At 40.2% G+C, this 25392-nt stretch overlaps 1 protein-coding gene across 2 annotated transcripts in view; it reads left to right on the forward strand.

Moving 5' to 3' along the window:
- Nucleotides 1-25392, forward strand: part of LOC147153372 (plexin-A1-like) — a 208683-nt gene that overhangs the window by 122535 nt on the left and 60756 nt on the right. For both annotated transcript variants that reach the window (XM_086028906.1, XM_086028914.1), the window contains exons 5-9: nt 358-458; nt 980-1103; nt 3566-3719; nt 4149-4248; nt 12385-12499. In XM_086028906.1, coding sequence (XP_085885032.1) covers nt 358-458; nt 980-1103; nt 3566-3719; nt 4149-4248; nt 12385-12499 — 594 coding nt within the window. The remainder of the gene's footprint in view (nt 1-357; nt 459-979; nt 1104-3565; nt 3720-4148; nt 4249-12384; nt 12500-25392) is intronic.

Below are 25392 nucleotides of genomic sequence, written 5' to 3' on the forward strand. Positions count from 1 at the left end.
AATATAATCATTAGTTGCAGCATACTACTGACAGATATCTGTGTAAGCATATGATTTTAATCAGTGAGTGTGGGGGTGTGGGGGTGGGTGGGGGTGGGTGTGTGTGTGTGTTTACATAAGTTGGAGTCAGCAGGTCTCCCCCTCTAGCTTACTTAACAAATATGCAGTGGTAAGATGTTGTAAGCAGCCGCCTCCGCAACCGTTTATCTCTGATAGTCACAGTGGACTTGTTCCTTTTTTCTCTGTTTTCAGGCAGAACCCCGTTGGGTACATCCTTTTTACACTTGATAAAAAAAACAAAAAGTTTTGTGATGTTTTACATCAGGAATTATTAACCATTGTGCATCTAACTCCCAGGTTACCCGAGTACCAGTGGAGAGCTGTGAGCAGTACACTTCCTGCGGAGCTTGTCTGGGATCAGGGGACCCTCATTGTGGCTGGTGCGTGCTGCACAACATGTAAGTGTATGCCACTACATTGAGTTTTTCTTTAATGGAATGTGCCATTTGATCAATCCTATTTTTATTCACAAATATGGCTTTAACCGCTTTATATCATTACTCATTAAAGTATCACCCATCTTGGTCATGCATGATTTATAGAGATGTACTGTGGATGTGCATTTTCTCTGAAGTTGTTTACCACACATGCCACACCAAAAGCAAAAAAGATGCTACTGAATTTGATTTTGTTTATGTTGTCGCAAACCCTGAAAAATTAAGCATGAAATGAATGTCAAAATATACATATCAGAGCAAGAATGCTAATCCTAACTAAGGTCATTGACTTGTATTTGATTGCTTTGAGAACATTTGTGGTCAACCATTTCCTCTGCTTCCTTGCAACGTAACCCCAAACAAATGGCCCTTAGATGTTGTGTTTTTATAAAGTATTTATTTTTATCTGAATCGCTCGCTATTATTGTATGATTAGCTTTCAGTTCATATGAAGAAGCACACGTTTGATTCTTCTCTCATAGATGTTCGAGAAAGGATCACTGTGAGCGTGCGGAGGAACCACAGCGTTTCACCGCGAGAGTGGATCAGTGTGTTCGACTTTCTGTCCAACCCGACACCATCTCGGTCACCATGTCAGAAGTGCAGGTATAATGTTGTGTCGCGGTATCTGCGGGGTTGTGAAAACTGGGACAAGGACATGTACTGCAGCTGCAGGCAACATGCTTTTATGTGATTATAATAAGAAAAAGTAAAAAAAATTGCTAAAATTTACGCTAATGCATGCAGTAGTGTACTCAAAAAGGGCCCTGCTTCAAACACCTCTCATATATGGTGACTTGCTTTGCTAAAAATGCAGTCTTTTGTCATGATTTCAGAAGGGTAGTTTTGGAGGCTAGGGTGAGATTGAAGTCATTCATTAATAAAATCTGTTGTCTTGAAATTTCAGTGTATTCATTTGTGGTACGTAATCTTACTAAACTCTTGTTAGGAATTGATATATGTTTGCGCCTTAAGGCCTAGATAGACCAATCCAACGTTGGCCGACTGTGACCGACGCTTACCCCCTATGACGTTGGGCCGACTGTCGACACGTCACGCTGGAAAATACACCACAACAACAGACAGCAACGCTGACCATTAAGTACCTTCTGCGCATGCGTGAGATGTAATACCCCTCCATACCATCTGCAGCGATAGTCACTATTCCTCATGGTTAGAAAAGCCAACCAAAAAGCGGGCGGAATTTAAAAACGTAAACAATGCATTCCGCTTTATTTTTCACTCACAATGAACTCCCACGCAAAGCAAACCATCACACTCTTGACACAGTATCATGAAATACTTACATTGTCAACCTTCGCTCTTGTACTTGTAAGAAGGTTAAGGCGGCAAAGATGGAATCCTCAAGGCTTTCCATCGCTTACTGTGTATCCGCATTTGTCACTTCCTGTCCTTGTGCCATGTGCGGATTCACTAGCTAACAGCCAATCAGAGTGACCAAATGTCACGACGAACGATGCCGACTCAACCTGCTGAAACGCCCACCAGACGCTTCCCAACGGGATCCGATGTTACGACGGTGTTCGCTACATCGATCAGATGTCCCGACGCTTATCGACGGCCGACGTCGGATTGGTCTATCTAGGCCTTTAGACTGTCCACGTTAACTTCTTTACTGCACATAATTAAAAATGTATTTTGTTAATAGTCATATTGTTAATGCAGGTGAAAACATTCAGTAAAAATGAATCATACATATCATTTATGAGGATAAATTGCAACTATGCCACTATTCAGTCGTCTTGCTCCCAGCAGTGTCAGGACCTCGGTTTTAATAGCTATGGCCATAATGGAGGCAAAATATGTTTGGTGCAATTGCAAGACTGCTCTTCAGTCAAGGTGGAGGGAATTGTGAACAGTTCCAAATACCAGTCAGTGTTAGTGGTAGTCCAGCACAGCGCCCGGCAACACGTGGTTCCAGAACCACATGTGAAGTTTTGATCCTTCCACTGTGGCTCTCAGTGAAATTGGACAATAAGCATTTAACTTTATTTAAGTTTATTTGTTTTCAAATGGGGCGGCACGGTGGTCGACTGGTTAGCACGTCCGCCTCACAGTTCAGAGGTCGTGGATTCGATCCCGGCTCCGGCCTCCCTGTGTGGAGTTTGCATGTTCTCCCCGTGCCTGCGTGGGTTTCCTCCGGGTACTCTGGTTTCCTCCCGCATTCCAAAAACATGCATGGTAAGTTGATTGGACACTCTAAATTGCCCCTAGGTGTGATTGTGAGTGCGGATGTTTGTTTGTCGCTATGTGCCCTGCGATTGGCAACCGGTTCAGGTTGTCCCCCACCTACTGCCCGATGACAGCTGGGATAGGCTCCAGCACGCCCCGCGACCCTTGTGAGGATAAGCGGTATCGATAACGGATGGATGGATAATACAAAAATTAATGAAGGCCATGTTTGGTATGACAACAGACATTGCCATATAAGTTTATCTTTTTTTTAAATACTTTTGTTTTTATTATATTTTGTAGAGGACAGTATTTTATTCAATTTTAACTATAATAGTGAATGATCCAATCAGTGCATTCAGAGTAATTATTCATCAACTGACCAAAATTTGAATTTTATTTGATGAATGGGTATCTTCCAGTTGGAAAAGCCTAAAGAAAGACTTCAAGAAATTGTGAATTGATATTAACTCATTCATTGCTGTGGACGTTTGTTTGTCAACCGCAATCCATCTGTTTACTGTCACAAAGGAAAATATTCATCAAGTACGTTTATCAACGGGTGGGCGTGGGAAGTGTCTCTCACCCAGATGAGCCAGTAGAGCAAATCCAAACCCAACTGACAACAAATAACTTCATAACCAAAAAGAGGGTGTGTCTGTCCAGAAACTCTACTGTATTTATTATTTTCCTAACCAAACATCAGTTTAGACAGCAGTTAGAACAACTAGGATAGGTGTAAACAGAACCTAACGGTTCATGGGTGTAAAGGCTTTAACTTGTCTGGGGTTTCTGGAAGTCTTCCATCTTAAAAGGTCATTTTGCTCAGTGCATGTTTAATTGTAATTTTTTCCCCTATCATTTCCTCCTCGCAGTTGGTACTTCAGACCCAAAATGTGCCCAGTCTGTCTGCCGGAGTTAACTGCTCTTTCGGAGACTACGTAGAAACAGAAGGACGCATCTACGGTGGTCGGATCTTCTGCTTGTCCCCCTCTGCAAAAGAGGTTGCTCCCATCACGCATAACCAAGGTAATATTCTATTTACAGTGGTGCAATAAAAGTTTCAAGGACCACAACTGTGCATTAGGTTTTAAGAAATAGTATTTTTGTAAATACTTTGGTTTGAATGTAGATAATCTTTAATGTTACTTGCCTCTCCCTTTTGTATCAGAAAACCATACAAATATAAACAGGTAAACTGAAAGCCTATCTATTCAGCTTGGAGTCTTTGGAGCAGAAACACGCTGTATGCGAAAATGTCAACTATGCAAAAGTGGAAACATACTGTGCAATGAGGCAATTAACATTTCTGAATATATTGACTTGGATTTGACATTAATGAAAGGTTCATGAAACAATTCACACACACTGAAGTGCAAATGTCAAATGTAATAAAAGAATATTGTTGATTGAACATGTCATAAAACGCATTGCTATTTCTCTAACTCTGACTCGTAGGTGACCGGCGTGTAATAAAACTGTATCTGAGGTCTAAGGAGACAGGCAAGACGTTTGCCAATGTGGACTTTATCTTCTACAACTGCAGTGTCCACCGATCGTAAGTTATAGTTTGATTTTTTTCTTTTTTTTTCTTCTTTTTTTTTTTTTAATGCACAATTCGGTCGGGTGCACAATAATCAACCTCAGGTTTAGACCAAAACTGCACATCGGGCTGGTCTTGGCACGTCTCCAATCATACTCAACTCGGTTCTGTTGTGGTGACAAAGCAAACCAACCTTGATCTGCTTCAAATGACAAATCTACCAGTTTGTATTCCAAATCACCAGTGGTACTCAACTGATTAAACTGTTTATTTTCCTCTACATGTCTTCGGTTTAGCAGGTTGTCATACGGCTCAAGCAGCGCATCTTATTTGGACCAAGATTCCAAACTCACTAGATAATTCAGAATACAAAATGTGGATGTGGATGTCACAGTTGGAGCAGGAATTGGACCCAAAAGCAGACATGAGACAAAAATGGAAAAGTAAAAGTCTTTATATGCAAAAATTCAGAGGAAGGCAGAGCAGGGCAAGGAAGGCAAAAAACGTTCTGACAATATGTGAGTGAGTAACTCCATTTTACATACAGAAAAAACACGGCCAACACTTTGTAACCAAATAAAGGACAAAGCGACCAGCAACATAAAGGAGGGAATGACCCAAACGAAGACAGTATCATAACAGCGGAAGTACCATCTGTGAAAAAATACAAATCTTAATGACAGATTTCAGGCATATGAGGGAGGTACAGTAGGTATCCATAAAGGTGTACAATGTGGTGCTGATTCAAACTAGGATTACTTGCCTAGGTGGAGGTCTGGTATCATTTGTGCAGTAAGAAGGTGAGTGGTGAATGGCATCGATCCAAGTCCATTGCAATTCTTTATGTAAAGCAATAGAGCCTGCAAATAATGGATAATGATAACGAGTGAAAAGAACAGTGTGTGACCTCTGCTTATTCATTATCGGTATTCAGGTCATTTCTACAAATCAATGAGTTAATTGCATTTCATGCAATGATAAGACTACTGATGGGTGAAGTGATAAATCAATCCCAAACCGTGCAAAACTAAGACGTGCGGTCCAGCTTGGGTAACTCATTCTTTGGCAATAAATGCTCCCTAATCTATATTTACTACTCCCATACAAATATGAATGCCTTTTTTTCTGCTATGACATTGCCAATTTGAGAGTGGCAGACTAGTACCGTAGGTTTAGATTAGGCCTCTTTGGCACACATAATTAGTAGATCTTGCTATGGCCTTCCTTATCTCTGGCACTTTTGTCACACTTAGTAGTGTTATCCTTTTAACTCCGTGGAGTCACATATTTTTACATGGGCTAGGCAGAATACACCCCTACGTGGGCGTGGCTAAGATAGTATAAGAATGAGCAACCATTTTGAATCGATTAGACCTTCTTCCGCATCTGCCGCTAAAAGGCTCCATGGCTGTGTACTTGATCATTTTCGCATCCATTCAATACTTGAACTGACAATAAACAGTCTTCTAAAAAGTTAATGTTAGTATAAGCAAGCATTAACGATAAACGGACCGGCAAAAGTTCCTGCTGAACTATTCAATTGGTTCCATGACCGGGGTGTTATGTCTGTCTTTTTATGTTGGTGGGTTTTATATTCTAAATTTAGCAACTCAACTTTGTGTGTTGTATCAAATGCCGGAAGGGTTGAATTTACTGGTATTTTAAGCGAACTGTTCCAGGATTCGTGTATCTGGTTGTTTAAGTGACTGGCAAATCAGAACAGAAAGTCGGAAAAACGCGTTATTGTATTTGGGAGTTAACTGTGAACTGGCCTCTTTACACAGAAGGTCCAAAGGATACGTCGGATTGAAGGGCAGCAATTGAAAAATAGTGAACATTAAAACCTGATGCAAATAAATAAATAAATAAATAAATACAATGAAAAATAGAACATTACAAAACGATTTATTTTGAAAAAAGTGTGTGTGGGAAATCTTGTGAGACGAGGTAAAACATACTCATATTTTACAAGTCCAAGTGCGAGGAGAAGTGAGAAAAATTGTGTGAGCGGCACCTTGGAATGCTTGGTCCACATTGAAATATTTAATAGATGCCAAAAAGATGGAGCGCACAGCTGTGGAGTCTTTTTCTGCCAGGTGTGGCAGAAGGTCTAATCCTGGGGTGCCCAACCTTTTTTGACGCAATATCTACTTTTCAAGCAGCCAACCTTCAGCGATCGACCATTTTTTTGTTGACGGAGGGGGGGTTTGGGCTGTGCCACGGATGCACATCAATCCCCTATTGGTGGTGGGTACATGCAAACGGTCGAGTTTTACTTTAGCGGCATCCAACCAATTCAGAGATCGAACCCATACCACCATCACATCTCCGTTTTAGGTGTGCAGAGTGCTAATCAGTGAGCTAAAATTCCGGGTCGCCGGTTTAGCTCAGCATCGTATTTGAGGGGCCAGGACTTACAAACGTGACCTACTAAAAAATAGTTCTAATACTTTTTTGGTGAATGTGAGAATGAAAAGGTCAACAAGTGTGCCATAGTGTGCCATAAGTGGCCAAGTTCAAGTCGCCTATCTAAAGTAATTATGCAAGCCAAAGAGGCCTAATCTATCAGTAGCAAGTATATGCAAACTAAAGAATTCTAATTCACATAAACTAAAAAGACAAGTTATTTACAATTATGTAACTTGATTTTATTGTGGTATGGAAGTTTGTGGAACCCTGACCTGAGTAACACCGCTGAGCGGAGACAGTTAGATAATAAATGTTCATGGCCTTAACTGAACTGACCTGGTACTTAAAGGTTGAATAAAAATTTGTAAAATTTCATGAAGCAATGACTCCAGCCTGTTCCAGTGTGTGACTTCCATTGTTGTGTAGTCGTTGCATCCTTCACTACGTAATGCATCAGTGCTGGAATTAAATATGTGCAGCTCATTTTGGTTTCCATGTTGAGAAAGAAAGAAAAGAATAGAACCTTCATTCACCTCCTTGAAACACTTGAACAATTAAAAAAACAAAACAAACAAAAAAGGTTATAGGTTAATACCAACCATGCATGTATTAATCTTATGTCAGGTAGTATCCTACCCATCCACAATACAGCGTACTCTTGTCTGGCTCCCAGACAGCTAGTGAAATGTGTCCTGCTCTCTTTCTTCTCCTTCCCTCCATTGCTTCCCAGCCATTATTTAATTCCTGCCTTTTCCACCTTTCCCTCATCTCATCCCTCCTTTTCCTGACCACGACCCCTCTTAGCCATCCTCTCCATCCTCCCCACGCTTCACTTTTCCTGTCCCGCTCTCGTTCATCAAACCTATTTCATTGCCTGCACTCTGCTCTTGGCCCTGCATATATCTGCATAGTAATTGGCCGTTAATTAGCTTGAGCTGGTCTGTCTGTGCAGCATAATGGAGTGATCTTGGTGAGAGGGCTCACCTGGGCCTCTTGGCCGGGCCTCTAGGCAAGCCGAGCTGAATTTTTGATCCATTTTGTCAGAGTTTTTTTTGTTGTTTGTTGTAGCTATACTGTATATGCATTTATTTTTTTTTTTACTCCTTTGACGCTTCCCCCTTAGGACTCCCGTGGCATCGTTAACCTACAGTGAAGTCACTACCGCAGCAGCAGTAACATAAAACCACATATTATACACAACGCCAGCCGCTCCCCTCCCTCTAGTATCTGCTTGCTACTTTTAATCTTTGACCTCGCCTGTAGGAAGCCTGGCACAGAGGCCGCAGCACTCAGTGGTAGATAATGGAGTTCCCCCCCCCATGGGCATGTTGGAGGATGAGAGCGCACAGGCTCACAAGAGCAGACGCACAACAGCTGACGTGCAACGGCAGGCGCACACGTGCATCGGGCTCAGATGCGGAGCAGCCCGCGGGCAAGCAACCCGGTGGGGCTCGTGCGTGGACTCACACAAGGCAAACTTGAGCTACACACTTGCCGGTGTGTGATGCATTTCACAATGCACACAAACAGGTGCGCGCTTAGTCAGAAGGCCCTCAAAGAGACAGAAGGCACCAAGTTGGCACAGCAAAGGATGCTGCTGCTGGCTATTTACACAGTCTTTTAAAATATTAGCCATTTGTATTAACAAGAGGCTTTGTGTAGTTTAATTTAGCATGCGGGAAGAAGAATATTGCATGTTTTAAAAAGAGGCAAGAAAAAACAATAGCGAATGCTGAAGGGGAAAGAGAAGCAGGAAAGTTCCCTTTCGAGAAACAGAGTCTAGAAAATAGCATGCAAAACAAACTATATATATATATATATATATATACATTTTTTTTAATTATTCATTGTCATACAAGTGTAAAAAGAAGTTACCAGTGTTTATATTAAAAGAGGAAAACAAATCACTACTTTCAAACAAATGATGATAGTGTAGTGCATGGGGGAGTCACATTGCCGATACACGCATGATCACGCATCACAGTCACATCAGCCTCTCAGCCTCCAATGGTAATAGGTGTTCAGAATTGTCAAAAAAAAAAATGTTAACCACAGTAGTCACATTTAAAAACAATAAAACACACTTAAATTCGACAACCAGTAAGGCATATGGCACGTGGTGTCACTGAAGTACTTTAAATGCAAGTTCTCTGAACAGTTGTTGTTCATCTTCCTACTTCATGGTACAAAAGAACACATCAAAAATGTTTGGTTCCACTGTATTAGATTATGAAACGGCTGAAAAGTGAAAAGAGTCTAAAAAGAGGGGGCCCACACTCAACAACCACCCATCTTGGCCTTGTCTGTCAAGTAAAGCCGAATTGTGTCTCCTCCCTTTATAACAATACAAGCTTCTGTATACTTACAGTATGTTTTACATTGGCTTCTTTGGGAGCTGTTTATGGAGTTTCCTGTAGTAACAGGCATCAAGTCATTCCTTCTTGCTAGCGCTCCGATTTCCAATATCTGTGACCTGGTTTAATTAAACTGGGGTTTGAGACCAACATAGTCGCTGCTTTTGGACTTCACCGTGACAAGATGCAATAATATCTTATAATGAGTCTCAGTCCCCTGCTGAGAATCTTCTCATTTACTTCTATAGCTGAAGACCTGAAAGCTAAATGCAACATTTCATGACTGTATTGGATCCTCATTAGACAATGTCTACTTTTACTGTGCATCACACCTATTTGCCTGTCTTTCTCATGTGACTTTTAGAGATTCCTTCATAAAGAAATGAGTCAAAGAAATTGGCCGTTTTGACCTCTACCAATCAAGTCACATTTTATAATGGTGGACTTATTCATTTAATGCTTATGTTTGTGTCTTAACTTCCTAACCTTTCAGCCTATAATGGGCGACAAAGTGTATTTGTATCTTAACTCATCAGCATTGACAACACAAGCATCATAATGAAACAAACCAGGATGACTCAATCTGCTTTGCAAATCCATACATGGTAGTTCTAACCCAATCAGATAAGACAGTACATGTATCATCTCAGAACAAAGTACCCTGCTCCAGTTACCTCCAAAGGGCCTTTCAAATCAATGTTGTTGGAGTGTGGTACTTGTGTGCAGAACTAAACCTGTAAGTGAATTTTTTTAAGAAGTGTTTCAATTAGAAGAATATAAGAAAGATGCCTCTAAAGATGAGTCAGTTGCTTTGTTCACCATTTTAAGAAGAATTGCATTCAAGAATCAAACAAAGCTATTAAGAAATTATTTTGAATGTCAAATCTAATAGTTCTATTTGGTGATTTTACTTTAATTCAAATAAACACCTGTTCCAAGCTTTGTAGGAAATCACAGAAGTAGAATTGGGAAAATGCTATTGCGATAAATTATGGAAAATGATGCCCTTAATTGGATTAAAATGTTGACTCTAACTTGTTTTGTTGAAAACCCTTTGTAGCCCATATGCAAGCTCATATATAATCATATGCAATAATTGACTACACTGATTTTGCTACCAATTTATGCTAAGGAATTACATCCTCATGACTCTATTCATATACCGTAGCTGTGCAACCAATTATATTATTGATTCTCACCGCAGATTATTATCTCAGAGAGGATGAAAATGTGTTTGACTTGATTCTATTGCTTAGGCCTTGTACATAACGGTGGTGATGATGGGGCTGGGGGTTATTGACTCTAGTGGAGCAGTACACTTATCCAGGCCAGTTGTCCAAATCATTGACAGCTCCAGGACTCCAATATTCAGGTGACCCAGAGGAATTCTGCTAAGTCAATGCAGGTGACACGTTGTGCATCGAATTGTGTACCAATCTGTGTATTTATCTGGCTTGCATCCAAGTGCCTCACACATTACGTACATGCATACACACACCGGTGCAGGGAGAGATCGATAAACCCCAGGGTTAATAGTGAGAAGGTTCTGATTCACCAGCTCTCCTATCAAACCGAATGTTAGCATAACCTCAGTGCACCTCTCAGCCACCCTATGGTAATCCTCTACCATCGATTGTGTATCTCATGCTGCAGCTCTGTCAGGCTTCAAGAGCTTATTGCTGCCTGTGAGTATGTTCCTAGAGCTGCAATTTCTTTTCAACTCCAGTTGTCAATCCTCCAAATGTAGACTCTAAATTCTCAAAACTCTAGGTGTGAATTTCAGTATGAGTAGTTGTCTACATGTGCCCTGTAGTTGGCTGGAAAGGATAGGTGGTATAAAAGATGGATGAGTGAAATTGTATATTTTATCCGGCCCTGAAAAGGAAATATGCTCAACTAGCAAATAGTTTGCTGTCATTTCACTTTGGTTTCACCCCATAGCACGTGTTACATCGTACAGTTTGCAATCACCCAATCCTCATGGTTTTGCACAGATTTCTCTCACATTGTCAATTGATGGCAGCAATAATCTTGTTTTCGTCAACTAATCAGCTTCTGAATATATGTTTTTATACACTGTCCTTCCTGATTTTTGAGAAAGAAAGACAACGGGCATTCCGGGGAAAACGGCTTATCTTCGACTGCCAGCTTATTGCACTTAAAGCCTCCAAGAATGGAGCATAAGGAGAGAAGAGTGGATTCCTCTGGTTTTTCTCTCTCTATGATGTTTTCATCCCCCACTCTGGTCTTGCTGACAGCCTGGATAAAGTCTTAATACGCAAGACCACAGTTACACTTGTCAGTTCAATGTCAGCGCTACTTTTGCAATGATGCACATCCACATTCACCACTAAATGTTTTTTTGTGGTTGTTGATTTTAAAGAAAAGATTTGATTGGTGTTTGCACTCTTTTTCCACTTGGCGGATACTCTGGCCAAACAGATGTGATCTATATTTGAATTAAAAAAGAAAACGGAGTTGCCCTTGCCAGAAAAAAATACGCTTTACACAATCAGGATTCACCGATCAGCGAGTTAAAAAAAACGAATGAAAGGGCTTCCATTGGCCGGGAAGTTGTGTTCACACCCACGATGGTGTAAACACCTGTTTCTAGCTGCCTTCTGCCAAAATACCAAAAGAAAGAGAATTCCACCCATGCGCAGTTAGACCATGCTTTGCGCTAGACCAGGGGTGGGCAATTGAGGGAGACCTCAAGGTCCTTTCTATGTCTCCCTACTGCAACACACCTGATTCAAATGATCATATAATCAGCAAGTTATGCCCAAGCTGGATAACGATCCTGATCATTAGAATCAGGTGGGTTGCAGCAGGGTGACTTATAAAACATGCAGGAAACCGGCCCTTGAGAACCAGAATTGCCCATCCCTGCGCTAGATTTTGCGCTGGGCAAAAGGGAAAAGTCAACCATTTGTACAGCAGTTATTGCAAATGCTTGTTTTGCAAAAGTGTCCAATGTTTATCATAAGGTATTTATAACATATGTATTTCATTATCATCATGTATACATTTTCATTGTTGCAATGCTGATCGGCTAAGAAGGATCTCTTCTGCCTTAATTCTTCCGCAAACATTGCAGACCTTTTTGTGTCGATCACATTTTTATTCAGACCACATTTTGTATTCATGAATTTTGGATCCCAACATTGGCATGTATTTTAACATCTTCCCTAATTGGTAGAGCAGCTAGACTCGACCATCTCTGTATTGGAATGCAAGTGCAAAAGAACCCATCTGCAATTTGCTTTAGTCATTTGAATAACATGTATTAAAAATGAGAGCCAAAAACATATGACAATTTGTACTTGATGGCTATTGGTTTATTATGGGCTCTTATGTGTTGGATTTAAGTATTTATTTCATCATGCAGGTGCCTGTCCTGTGTGGATGGAAAGTTCCCCTGTCACTGGTGCAAATATCGCCACATGTGCACTCAGGATGCTAGCGACTGCTCATTCCAGGAGGGACGTGTCAACACCTCACAGGTTGGCTTATCACACGCAAACAAACAACACAATAGCACCATCTATCCATCTATCTATCTGTATTTATCACTGTCTACCTTTATTTGTGATTACTCATGGAAGTTAGTACAGAAGTGTATGGTGGCATATGCAAATTTAACTCTGCGAGTGCTTGGTACTGTTCAGAATGGTACAATTGGTAGGGCATTTTCACACAAACACCAGTTAAGGATTTCTAAAAAAATTAATATAGTTGTTCTGCTTTTTGTTTGTATGCACAGTGCCAGTCAAAATTACATATACTATAGATTGAGAAAGTGTGCCCAAAATGTTAATTGCTCCTGTGTGTTTGTTACCATTGTAATTTCAACAAAACCTTATGATGAGGACAAAAGGGTTGCATTTTTTTAAATTTCTTGTTTAATTTAACATTAATACAGTAGATAAAACTTGAACTGCCACCTTGGGGGCCCAAGCGTAGGTCTACTGTAATGTTCTATGTATTTTAATGTATCTTCCAAATGAAAAATGCATTCTCAGTCACAAGCAATTGTCAAAAACAACAACTGCAATATTCATGGGATATTTTCAAGTAGCTTACCGTCTGTCTATGTGAATGATTCTCCTGTTTCCCTGGATTCATCATTGTTGTCGCTGTGCCTTTTCTTGACAGCCTGATTGGCCAAATTGGCGAGGGGTTAAAATGCCACCTGTTGCTTGTCTTGATGCCGGTGTTGCCATGGCTACCAAGCCACTTGAAATCTCACTTGGTACACATGTACACAACATGAATCTACAGTGATCTACATAGCTACATATTACTAGAATTCTGTTTATATACTTGGCACAGAAGGAAAGAGAAACATGCAGCTTGAGTGTGTCAAATTGTGAATTTTTTTGGGTTACACTTTTTGTTTCGTGGTGTTGGAGGCAAAGCACACACTAATAATCAGGAATAGAACTGTCGCAATATGGTATTTTAAGATTTAAGTGGTTAAAATAAGATCTAAAAATAAACAAATGACTTTTTGAACAAAATCCATATGCCACATATTGTGTTAGCATACTGGTACATTATCTCCCATAACATTGTGCAAATACGCCTCTGCTGAAAGCTACATACAGTCTACACATATTGCCTGTAAAAGTTTCCCCATGCGTCATTAACAGTCACATGCCAGAGTGATTGAAGTCACACTACACTGCTTGTCCTCCCAAAGGCATTTGTTGATGTTTCTCAGACTTACTTCAAATCATAGTTGAAAGAAAAAAAAATGCATGTAACTAAGCCACAGGAAATTAGTACTTGTACTGTGAGATCCTCACAGATGTGTTTGGCCCCTTAAATTTAATTTTTACATGTCTCTTCCTGAATCTGTAAATATATATAAATCCACAGTGTTGTGACAGCCGATAAAGAGCGAAGCACATGAGAGGCGACCAGGCAGAAAATTGCTAGTTGGAGAAACACTCGAGCAGGCCATCAACAACAAATGTGCATAAACACAAACAGCGAGACACAAACACCAGAAGGACAAACAAACACAGAAACAAACAAATTGTCTTTGCTCCACTGATTCCAACATTTAGTTGGTGGATCCGACTGGGCCTGGGGGTTGTTTCCTATGACTGCATTCCCATTCTGGAATATTAGAGCAATAGAAAAATTATATGAAAAAAAAACATACATACCATTTCCATTCTTGGTGGGGTTGGCATGGATGGCTCGATGCTTCCATCATAGCTCCAATCGCAAATGAAAAAGAAATTCCTCTATTAGCATTTTTATACATGTCGGCTTGCCCCAATATTGGAAATCAAATCAAATCCAGTTTATGCTGAAACCAGCTCCCAAAAAAAAAAGAACCAACTCACAAACTGTATTTTATACACTTGGCAAGGATAATTATTACTTAACAGGGTTCACGTTAAAATGTTAGATACCCCGCACATGACAAAAACTTAAATAACTCTTCTCATTATTTTTATAGTCAAACCATCCATCCATCCACAATCAGGAAACCAAAAGACTTGCGCAATATAACATGACCTGCTGTTGTAAAAAACTGACCTGTGAGGAAAAAAAAAAAAAAAAAAGATAGAATTTGCTGTTCGCTTACCTGGTAACTCCACTGTGGCCACAATTTCTTACCAACCCTTCTCTTTGCCATCTCGTTTGTGGTCAGATTTGGAGGACAAAGAAATATTCTAGTTAACTAGTTGTTCCTTAATTTCTGAAACCTATATCTCACTTCATGGTGTTGCCGATGACCTTTATTTGTTTTTACACTTCAACCAAAGCAACAGGATTTGTGTTTCCTATTGGTCGATATCCATATATATAGATTTTTTTTCTTTGTCTAACTATTGAAAATAATGACCCGGAGAAAAATGAATTCAAGTTATTTTATTTTAACATAATCCTAAAAGGGACACTTGGGTGATTTTAACATTGGCACTTATATGATAGGTTTGCATGGAAAAATGACATCAGTACTAAAATGCCCCCGCAAAAGACTCTGTAGTGATTTAAGGGCTTTTTTTTGTGATTAAATTTACGACAAATTGGCCCGCCCCCTTTTGGAGCTCGTCTTGTTATTTTCTTAAATTCTCAGCGGTCTACGTCATGGGAGGGAGGCAAGCGTGGTAATATTGCTGCTTTATCAGTTCTGTTGTCTAAAACGGCGACCGATCGTCACCAAAATGCAAATGCACATTACTACTCTTGTCCACTTCAACCTGCGAAAGTATAAAAGTGTTCTGCACAATAGTTTGGTTTTATTGACATAAAACGTGATCTCATCATGATCACCTCCACAAAATCAAAAATACTGCGGCGATCGTTTCTCCACTTACACAGGCTGAAGCGGACAAGAGCTTGAATGCGCACACGAACCCCGACTGGTTATATTTCGGACATTTAGCGACGCTAAACTCGTGTCAACTCTCAGGAGGCAGACGGCGACTGGCAGCTGGTTAAAAAATGAGTCAAAATGGTCAAAAATGGCTGGCACCGGCAAGTGCAATTTTTTAACATAGTCGGGCATTGAATGAGTTAATCGGGTTATCATGCATAATATCATTCTACTGTAAGAGGTGTACTGAGTGGACTGGTCATTTATTTGAATGAGGTTACGCCGCTTGGTCGCTCGATGCAAGTGCGGCGCACAGCCGCCGGGCCCGCATGCATGCTCCGTTAGCTGCTTCTTCTTTGTTGGTTTAAATGTTTCATCTTCATTGGTTTAGTGGCTTCTTCTTTGTTGGTTTAACTTCTTCGTGTTTGGGGGCGGATGCGCGCTGCCTACATCACATATCATGCCGCAATCGGTTTTGTTTTCTATTTTTTTCCATCAAACGTTTTATCGATGGCATTTTGTATTGATATCAATCACGTGTCAATCGCGATACATATCGATATTGAATTACCGGTCCAGCCCTATGTTCTTGGTCCAATTTGTCCAATTTGTATTCCGTCTCTTGCCCAAAGTCATCTGGGATTAGCTCTGACTGTAATGAGGACAAACCCTATAGAAAATAAATGATGGATTTTTCACTGTCACACCATTAAAAGAAAAAAAAAAGTTAACTGTAAATTTTACATATTACTGGGACAATCTACTTTGCTTCCTCTGTAATTTGTGTAAGGATGCTGTTGAGTGAAAGAACCGTACACTGATGGTGTACAGTACACTTTCTTTTTGTAAATTGCGTAAATGTAATTTAAGAATAAGATCTTCCCTCACTACAGGCATTGGTGTATGAGGCACATCCCATGAGTCTGACCTAATATTATATATCATAGATAGAATACAAATCAGTCTAAAATGCATACTGTAGCAGCTCCATGGGGAGTTGAACTGTGGCCTCATTGATAATCAGAAGAAGGCTATGTTGGACTCCAGATGAACAGCAGGTGAACACAAAATAGGTGTGCCAGTGCTGCTCTCCGTGTTAATTACAGAATATATCAGTATGATGAGTGAGCTGACTCTGTGTTCATATTTTTGCATCACCTCACTGGTGCAGTCAACACAAATGTGTGTGTGTGTGTGTGTGTGTACGAATGTATGCGTGTGTATTTTATGGCTCATAGTGCACCATGCCGGCACTCCGTTTTGATCCCTCCGTATCTTCTTCTCCTTTATCCTCTTGTTCCCGCCATTAGCCACAACATGTCAATTAGAAAGAGGCAGACGTCCTCTTTTTCTGACAATTAGCTTCACAGCTTTTTTTTCATTGTGTGTGTCTGTTGGAACACGGACTGCCACATTGCAATGGGCAGCCCAGCTCAGAGGCTCTGTGTCTGAGGCTGGCATCGAGTGAGCTTCCCTTCTCCCTCTGGGTCCGTCTGCCACTGATAGACTCACTCTGTGTGCATCCTGTGTGTGTGCGTGCATATGCGTGTGCAAGTGTGTGTGTCTGTTAATTATTCAAAGTGTATTAAAGCTTAAAGATGCATCTCCAGATGCTTGTCTGATCGCCGTCGTGTTTAATGGAGAGAGACAGATGAGATGAGAAGCGAAAGGTGGAGCATCCGCAGTAAAACATACGGGGGAGGAGTTGTGACGGTGGCCTAGTTGCAAGCTCGCACACACCGCCAGGGGACTGCTTTATGAAAGTGTGGAGGAATTCTCTCTGCAAATTAATAAAAACATGACTCCGATTTGCACTATGCAAAACTCCCTGAACAATCAACTGTCACAAATTTTAGGCCAACGTACAAATGGCTATGGTCTGTTTTCTCACAGCATAGAAAATTAATTTGGAGTCAAATATAATGTTACATAATCTGTAAAAAGATTCTCCCCATGCCTTTGTGGGTTTTCTGCGGGTACTCCGGTTTCCTTCCACATTCCAAAACCATGCATGGTAGGTTGGTTGGACACTCTAAAGGCCCCTTGGTGTGATTGTGAGTGCGGATGTTTGTTTGTGTGCCCTGCGGTTGGCTGGCAACCAATTCAGGGTGTCCCCCGCCTACTGCCCAAAGACAGCTGAGATTGGCTCCAGCACTCCGCGCCACCCTCGTGAGGATAAGCGGATTGGATAATGGATGGAGGGATGGGTGGATTTTCACTAAAATTATCCTTAGCTTTACTTGGTTTTATAAACGTAACATGTAGTTTCAGTTAGTTAAAAATAAAATTAAGCAGTTTTTATCTTATTTCTTAAGTGGAAATATTTTTCAGTTTTAGTTTTGTCATTTCGTTAGTTTCTTTTCACTAACTATATAACACTGGTTGCTAGTCAAAACATGTGGAACATTTTAAGCCTAGATTATTCACTCTCACATTTACACTGAGTGGGATCCAAACTCACACTTCCTGAACAAAGTCGGACGAGTAAACCACCACAGTGACACAAATTGCAATAACGCTCCAAAAAAGCCTCACAAGGACATGTTGATCTTATATCAATAGCTAAATAAGCATCCATGGTGTAGGTGTTCACTTTTGGAAGACACATTTTCAGGTTTGGAGAGAATATATGAATAAGCAGTATGGAGGCAGTAGCAGGTGGTGGAAGACAGCTGTGACAATGGACTAGATAAGTTAAAACGAATATGAGAAAGAATACCTAAAAATGGTGGGAGCAACATTAATTCCAAAGAGAGCCTGTGAAGGGATACATGAGTGGGAGGAGGATGTGAGGCATGTTTAACCATTCAGGAGTTGAAACCTTACTTGAGGATCGTGACACAACCTGCGACTAGGCTTCCTCAATAACTGCTTAATAATTCTCTGTCATTCACCTTACTTACTTTCTTCCTTCAAGGCTCACAGTGAATCATTTAATTCAGATTACTGTATCTGCCGAGACAGGACTGATTCATTCCTACATTCTTACTGATTCAATAATGAAGTTGCTTCTTTGCTAAGTGTGTTCGGGAAGGCACCTGTAAGTCTGTTGGAATTGGTGGATTCCATCACGACGTCTAATTACCCACACATTTTAAAGTGTCAGTCTCTCAGACTCCAATGGTATGAACTTTTTATGTTTTATCTTGGCTTCTTTACTGCCTTTTCCACCTCTCTCTCTCTATCCCCCATAGTCAGGGACTGAGATGAGTGGGTGGACTCTGCAAAAGAGTTCTTACAGTTCAAAGTGTCTTTCATTGAATGCAAGTGCTGTTCATCTGGTGCGATGGGGCCTGGCCTCCTTACACCTGACACCAGTCGAGGGAATCGCTTCATTTCAGCAAAGTAGATGAAAACTTTTCTTATTGAAATGGAGCATAGGGGTGAGTCTCAGAGCTAGAATGAAAGGGATCCAATAACTTTGTGACATTCCCTGGTTAATATTCCTATTAGATACAACCATTCTTTTTCCGGTCGCTGCGAAGCACTGGGATTATTAAGATTTTGCTTGTGGTCTGTGACAAACTCCAATAGGTCGTGGCTTAAGTAATCAATTAGCCGTCATGAGACTTTTTGGAAATTATCTTACATAAGAGAACTGAGGTAGTAGCTCTTTGGTTTTTTATATAGATTCTTGTGGGTTCTTTGTGGCTTTTCTGCGGGTACTCCGAAATGAATGCCAAAGTTGATACTGTCAGATACTGTCGGGTACTCTGAAATGAATGCCAAAGTTGATACTGTCAGAACCATATAGGAAGAAATCAAGGCCAAAGTGTTCTTCTATTTTCTCTTGAAGTGATTGTGGTGTGTTCAGAGAACAATATTTTAGACCTATATCTAACACAAGATGGAGGTGGTCTAATTGACGATGCTTTTAACACATTCATATTTATCAATTTCAAAGCAAAATTTACACATGGATCCTTGCAAGTTAACATTTTATGGGACAAAATACTGTTCAACGAAGATCGAGTTTTTGGGTGTTTTTTTTTTTTTTTTTTTTTTTTTTTAATGTTATTGTTGGTTTAATTTGCCTCTGACTTATTTCTCACAGCCCCGTGAAAGTGTAAACATAAACAAATACACAATGCTGTAATTCATTTCCTCCTATTGTTTATTTGGATTCTGCATACTTCAAATTTTGGACCATATTTTTCTTATTGCAAGGACATATGAGATGGGCAAAATGGTTATACCAAAGGTCAAAGTAGAGCAGTTATGCAGCCATTTTCCTTCACTTTCACCTAATTGTTGTTGGGTTTTTTTTCTCCAGAGGCACCTAACCTCAGCTATCCACTGAAAAATTTAACTATTCTCATCTATCTGTGTATTTTTGCATTCTTCTGAAACAATAATAATGGCGATAATAACAAGTTATACATTTTATTTATAGGTGCCTTTCAGGGCACTAAAATTCCTCGTACAGACATACAGTAGTTAATTAAAGAAAAAAACAGTGCAATATAAATAACAATGAAATCAAATATTTTGTTAACCATTCATTTTTAATGGTAATGTTGAAAAATAAGCTTAAATTCAATCAAAACATTTTGGGATAATTTTTGGGGGGAGACATAAAAAGTCAACGCACCACTGTTCAAATACCAATGTGTTCCAATACAAAAAAAGGAGACCACTAGATCAGATGTATTTTTATTTTTATTTTTTTTAAGCTGACTCCTATTTAACATAAATTTGAATTTGGTTGGTTAATTGTGAACATAGCCATATCCAAGTTATGAGGGTGTCCACACTTCAGCAACCACATCGTTTGAGCTGTTTATTTTAAATGTCCCCTCACAAAATACTTTTTTTAATAGAGTTGCACAGGTTTTAAGTTATTGGTGGAAAGCATTTTGATTTGATTCATCTTGGTCTCATTTGGCATTTGAACAAGGATGTGCGTACATGTTTTATATCCACTGTGTTTGGGCTTCAAACTATTTGTGTACCCAGTTATAACATTGTACAACACTTCACTTCGTCATTTTCACATGTTCTATGTCAGCACTCAATGTGGCCCAAACAATTGTCTTCAGACAGCTAAGGATTGTTTACATTCATGTAGCATGTTGAGGCAAACGTTTACATTGACTTTAATATAATATATAATAATATATCACTTTCTTGGATAATAGTTCAAATAAGTAGAGTAAAAAATAAAAAGGTACATTTTCTTAGCACACTTACTGGTTTACCCACTGCATCTTTTTTGTGGCTCCTATTGATCCCCTAGCTGATGGCAATCAGCAACATCCTCTTCTTTATCTGGCCTTTGGTAGCCTCCAGATTGACATGCAGTCATGCTTGGTCATCAGAGATAACACACAGAACTACAGTACTCTAATGGAGATGTGTGTGAAGAGGTCTGTACAGTCAGTGGAGTAGAGGTCAGATGCATTATCTTTTCTCCATCCTTTTTGTGATCTACCCGGTCCGGAGACCACCACGTTAGAGATAATGGATCAGTATCTCTGAACCCAGAACACCCAAATGTTTCAGCAACCAATAGGTGTTACACAGTCGTAATTACCATAAAATAATACATGCAAAAATAAATAAATAAATGTGAAATATGGATAGTGGCATAGTGGAGTTGTTAGCACTGAGAAATCAAAATACAAAGGTTCCCAGTTGAATTCCATCATGGACCGCTTGAACCAACTCGATTTTGGGGTCTGACCGAGTGAGGTTTGCATGTTCTCCCCATACTTGTATGGGTTTCATCCAGATTTCGTCCACTAACAAAAGCCTATGGTTCAGTTCCCAGTGGTTCGCTTTACAAAGGCACTTACATACTGCTCTCTACTCTATGTGTCCACCGTCCGTCTGGCAGAGTTGCAAATCAGATTAATAAATCACTTGTGCTGTGTAAATTGGCATTTGGAATGATTAATCAACTGAAATGAATGCCGTAGTTGATACTGTCAGAACCATATAGGAAGAAATCGAGGGCAATTTTCAAAGGATACATTTTGATGGTCCCCAAAAAGTAAAGCTGTCAGGAGGAAAAAAGAATGTCTGGTCACGGTTGTTGAATGCAATAACATAGAAACACTCAGAATGCTACTTTTCTTGCACAGATGTCTTTCCTGTAATGAAACTCCTGTAATGCAGGATGCATTTTTGTGAAACTAAACGACACTTCAGCACACATTCAGTAACAAATGCAGCATATGCCTTGGTTTATATCAGGGATGGAAAAAGGGATACTCACTAAAATGAGAGCTCACGATGGCAGAATGTTTGAGGGGATCTGTGGAGATACAGCCCTGAACTCTTCTGTTGATTAAACGGATAAATCTACAGCGATTAGAGACATGCACTGTAGCACTTTATTGAGATATTGTGTGTGTTGAGCGTATCTGTAGCACCTAGTCTCTAATGGTACACCCATACTAATGTGTGGAACTGAGACATTGCTCAACAGATGTCTCGTTCTCACTCTTGGGAGATGCGGTCATCATATTGCTACCTTTTCCTTTCCGTGTGTGTGTGTGTGTGGAAAATAAAAGAACTGGTCGATGGGGTCTTGTCCCCTCCTTCTGAAATGGTTCATTGGACTGTAACGCTAATCCGTGGGGACCCTCTTCACTGTGGTGACCCCTTGACACACACACACACACACACACACATGCACATGCACGCATACATCCTCATCCATCATACTCACAGAGTGTCAGCGCTGCAGGAAGGTGGCCTCCTGGGTGACAGCCAGTAGCCAATCAGTGCTCTTGCCTCATCTCTGACATCATCATGGTTAGGACATCTTCTTGCTGATAGGAAGTAATTGTAAGTTGAAAAGACAGCAAGCAGATGATCTGATGACTTTAGGTTTGCCACAGTTATACATAAATGAAGTGACTTGTTTTTGTTTTTTTCCCTCCTCATTCCCCCACTTAGTATTTCTTTGTGTGCTGGTTTAAACTCCACTGTTTCATACGTTCATTAACATGTGTCTTTTGCATTCTAAAGTATACTTAGTGACATTTATCGTGATCATGATTAGTATACAGTACACTATACAGTGGTACCTTGTCTTACGAGTGGCCCAACTTATCAGTTTTTTGCATAATGAGCTATTGCAAAAAATAAAAAATAAGAAAAAATAAGAGCAGCCGTTTCCAATTCACTTTCAGTCAATTTTTGGATGGGAGGAACAGTCAAACACACAAATACAAAATGAAAACCCCCACAATGAGCATGGAGGAGACGCTAATGCTCAAGTAAGCACAAGTTAAACTGCAAGGCCAAGCTGCTGATGTCATTCACTAGGCCATGCCCCTTAAAGGCCCACCTCAACACACAAATGGACTACAGTTTGCGTGTGTGTGCATGTGGGCATGTGTCTACATGCGTGTGTATGTGTGAGTGTGACAAGGGGTCACCACAGTCAAGAGGGTCCCCATGGATTAGCGTTGCAGGGCAGTGAACCATTTCAGAAAGGAGGTGATAAGACCCCATTGACCATTTTTTTAATTTTACACACACACGCACACACACACCCCTACACACAGACACACGTACTTAATTACACTAAAATCAGAACAGATCAATGGCATTTCAATTAATTCAAAGAGGAAAAATAATTTTATGTACAAGTACATTAAATTCATACTCATAAGTTGAGGCACCACTGTATAACAAGAAAGTCGGTGCCATTTGTGTCATTTTGTCAATTTAGTAGTTTGGATTTTTTTTTTTGCCCAGCGCAAGTTTAGCGCAAAGTGCGGTCTAATTCTGGGAATGGGTGGAGTTTTCTCTCTTTTGGTATTTTCATAGACACACACTGTTAAAAACCAGCCGTTGCGCCGTTGTGGGAATGAACACAGTTGACTTGCTTCCCGACCAATGAAAGTGGCCTCTCTCATTCCCTTTGTATTCAGCGCAGGAGAGGCACACGGTCGTCATGGCTGAAGTCCATGCAGGAGATCGAAGCACGAATAGTAAGAATACATTTAGAAGGAACTGCAAGAAGATCTCCACTTGCAAATCATGTTAAGTTGGCCAGGGAGATCACAGATCACCGCTGTGAAGGGGGCACTTGAATGCCGCCTTCCGCCCCGATCATTCATGTCCGTGCGTGAAGCAAAACCGCCCGCCCCTGCCTCCCAATAGCTGTGCCGCAGTCAGGGGTTGAATTTAAAAATGTATTAATAATGCGTTCAATTGATTGATTTCTACTTCGATTCAGAGGGTCTGCTGTTGTTATATTTATGAATGAAATATGATGTCAGTCATCCACAACATATGCCTGGAGTGCAGAATTTGTCTGCCTGCATCTCAATCAAATTCACCAATATCATGTTACACCACCTGCACCAAAACGCTTTCAGCAGGTGTAAAATGTGGTCTACTTTGAGCCCAAAAATTGTCAGGTGCAATTTATATTCCAATAAAGTAATCGTTACTGTAAGTTAATGTGGTTCTTACTCTGCTCTTAAATATAGAGGAAAAAAAGGCTTAAATAATGATCCATAAAATAAAAGTTACATTTCTTTTTTTTTCTGCAAATGCATTCTACTTAAAAGTTAATTAAAACCAAACTGAACTTAAAAAATGGACATATTTGAAAAGTAAATAATGTACTGTATATGAAAGTAAACATGTACTGCACTGGAATAAGATAACATTTTAAACTTTACAGTTAAAAGCTTCATTTGAATATTTTGATTATATATTTCATGTAGCGACACAGGAGTCAGTGTGGTTTTGAATGTGGAGTGGTAGACAAACTTAATTCCGATAAGGGTTCACCTTCACAACTTGGATCAGAGTGTCGGTGTTTTGCCCTGTGGCGAATTCGCCACAACTAAGAGTGTGCTAACTGACTTCACAGTGCTAGAGGGCAAGATTAATAGAAGTGGGTGTATTGAGATGAACATTTGTGCGTGTGTGCGTGTGGTTGTGCATGTTGACCATGTGAGAATTAGTTTAGCTCAAAGCGATGCGGATGACTCCCATGTAGCAGCGCTCCAACTTGCCCTCCTCAGGTCTCATCTCCCACTTTAATAAATGAGTGAATTGCTCCCATGAAGACAACCTTGCTTCTTCTCCTCTTCTCCCCCCTTGCTTCACCTCTCCTCACATTCTGCTCACCCACTGGTTTAGCTCTACACTCCCGTAGTCCACTTTTTATGTTTACTATTCAATGAGATGATACTATTTTTCCAGGATCTTCCAAGTAGCCCATTGCAGGTCAAGGAGCCATCTTTGGTAACTACTATGACAGAGTAGGACTATGTGAGTTTTCATTGTTTGTAAAGTGTCTTTGGTGACTTGAAGAATTATTGTTACTATTATTAGTAGTAGTAATAGGAGGAGGAGGAGGAGGAGGAGGAGCGGTAGTTGTACAAGCAGTGTTAGTATTAGCAGCAGAAGCTGGAATCTAATTGTTGTTAATATTAATGTTGATATCAATATTAATGTTAATATTAATATTAATATTAATGTTGATATCAATATTAATATTACTAATGCGATTACTATTCATATCAATATCAATATTGATGTTAATATTATCTACAGTTTGCTTGTAACAGTTTTCAAAACCAAACGTGAACCGAAACGATTGTCACCCCCCACCCCTGTAAAAAAAGGTGATATGTCGTCTGTTGCACTTTTATGGTGCAGTAAGGCAAAGGGCATCGTCATCCAGGCAGAGAAAAAGTAAAACGCTCGAGATCACTTTGGGCCAAGAGCGAAAGGAACAAGTGCAGAGGGGGAGCCGCGAAAGAACTGAGAATTCCCCCATGAGGGTCCCCCAGTCAGAGGAGATTGTTGTGCGTCTCGTTTTGTAGCAGTGCTCCACTATCTGATGCAGAGTCAGCTTTGACACCTGTCACCACTCCTAATGAAACAGCCCCCACAATCCTCTGCTGCCAGCACTTTTTTGTTTGTGTATAAATGTGTGTTGGTGCGTGTGTGTATCGACCATGCAGGATTTCCGTGTCGTAATTGGAACAGATGCTTGAACATGCTCCTTCGACGTTAACAATAGCTGCTACTTCAGACTAGAGACTTCACCAGCGAGCCCACGTATTTGGTCACTCACACTCA

The sequence above is a fragment of the Filicampus tigris genome, chromosome 1 (assembly GCF_054856515.1).
Source record: "Filicampus tigris isolate MCC_2025a chromosome 1, RoL_Ftig_1.0, whole genome shotgun sequence".
Classification (NCBI taxonomy): Eukaryota; Metazoa; Chordata; class Actinopteri; order Syngnathiformes; family Syngnathidae; genus Filicampus; species Filicampus tigris.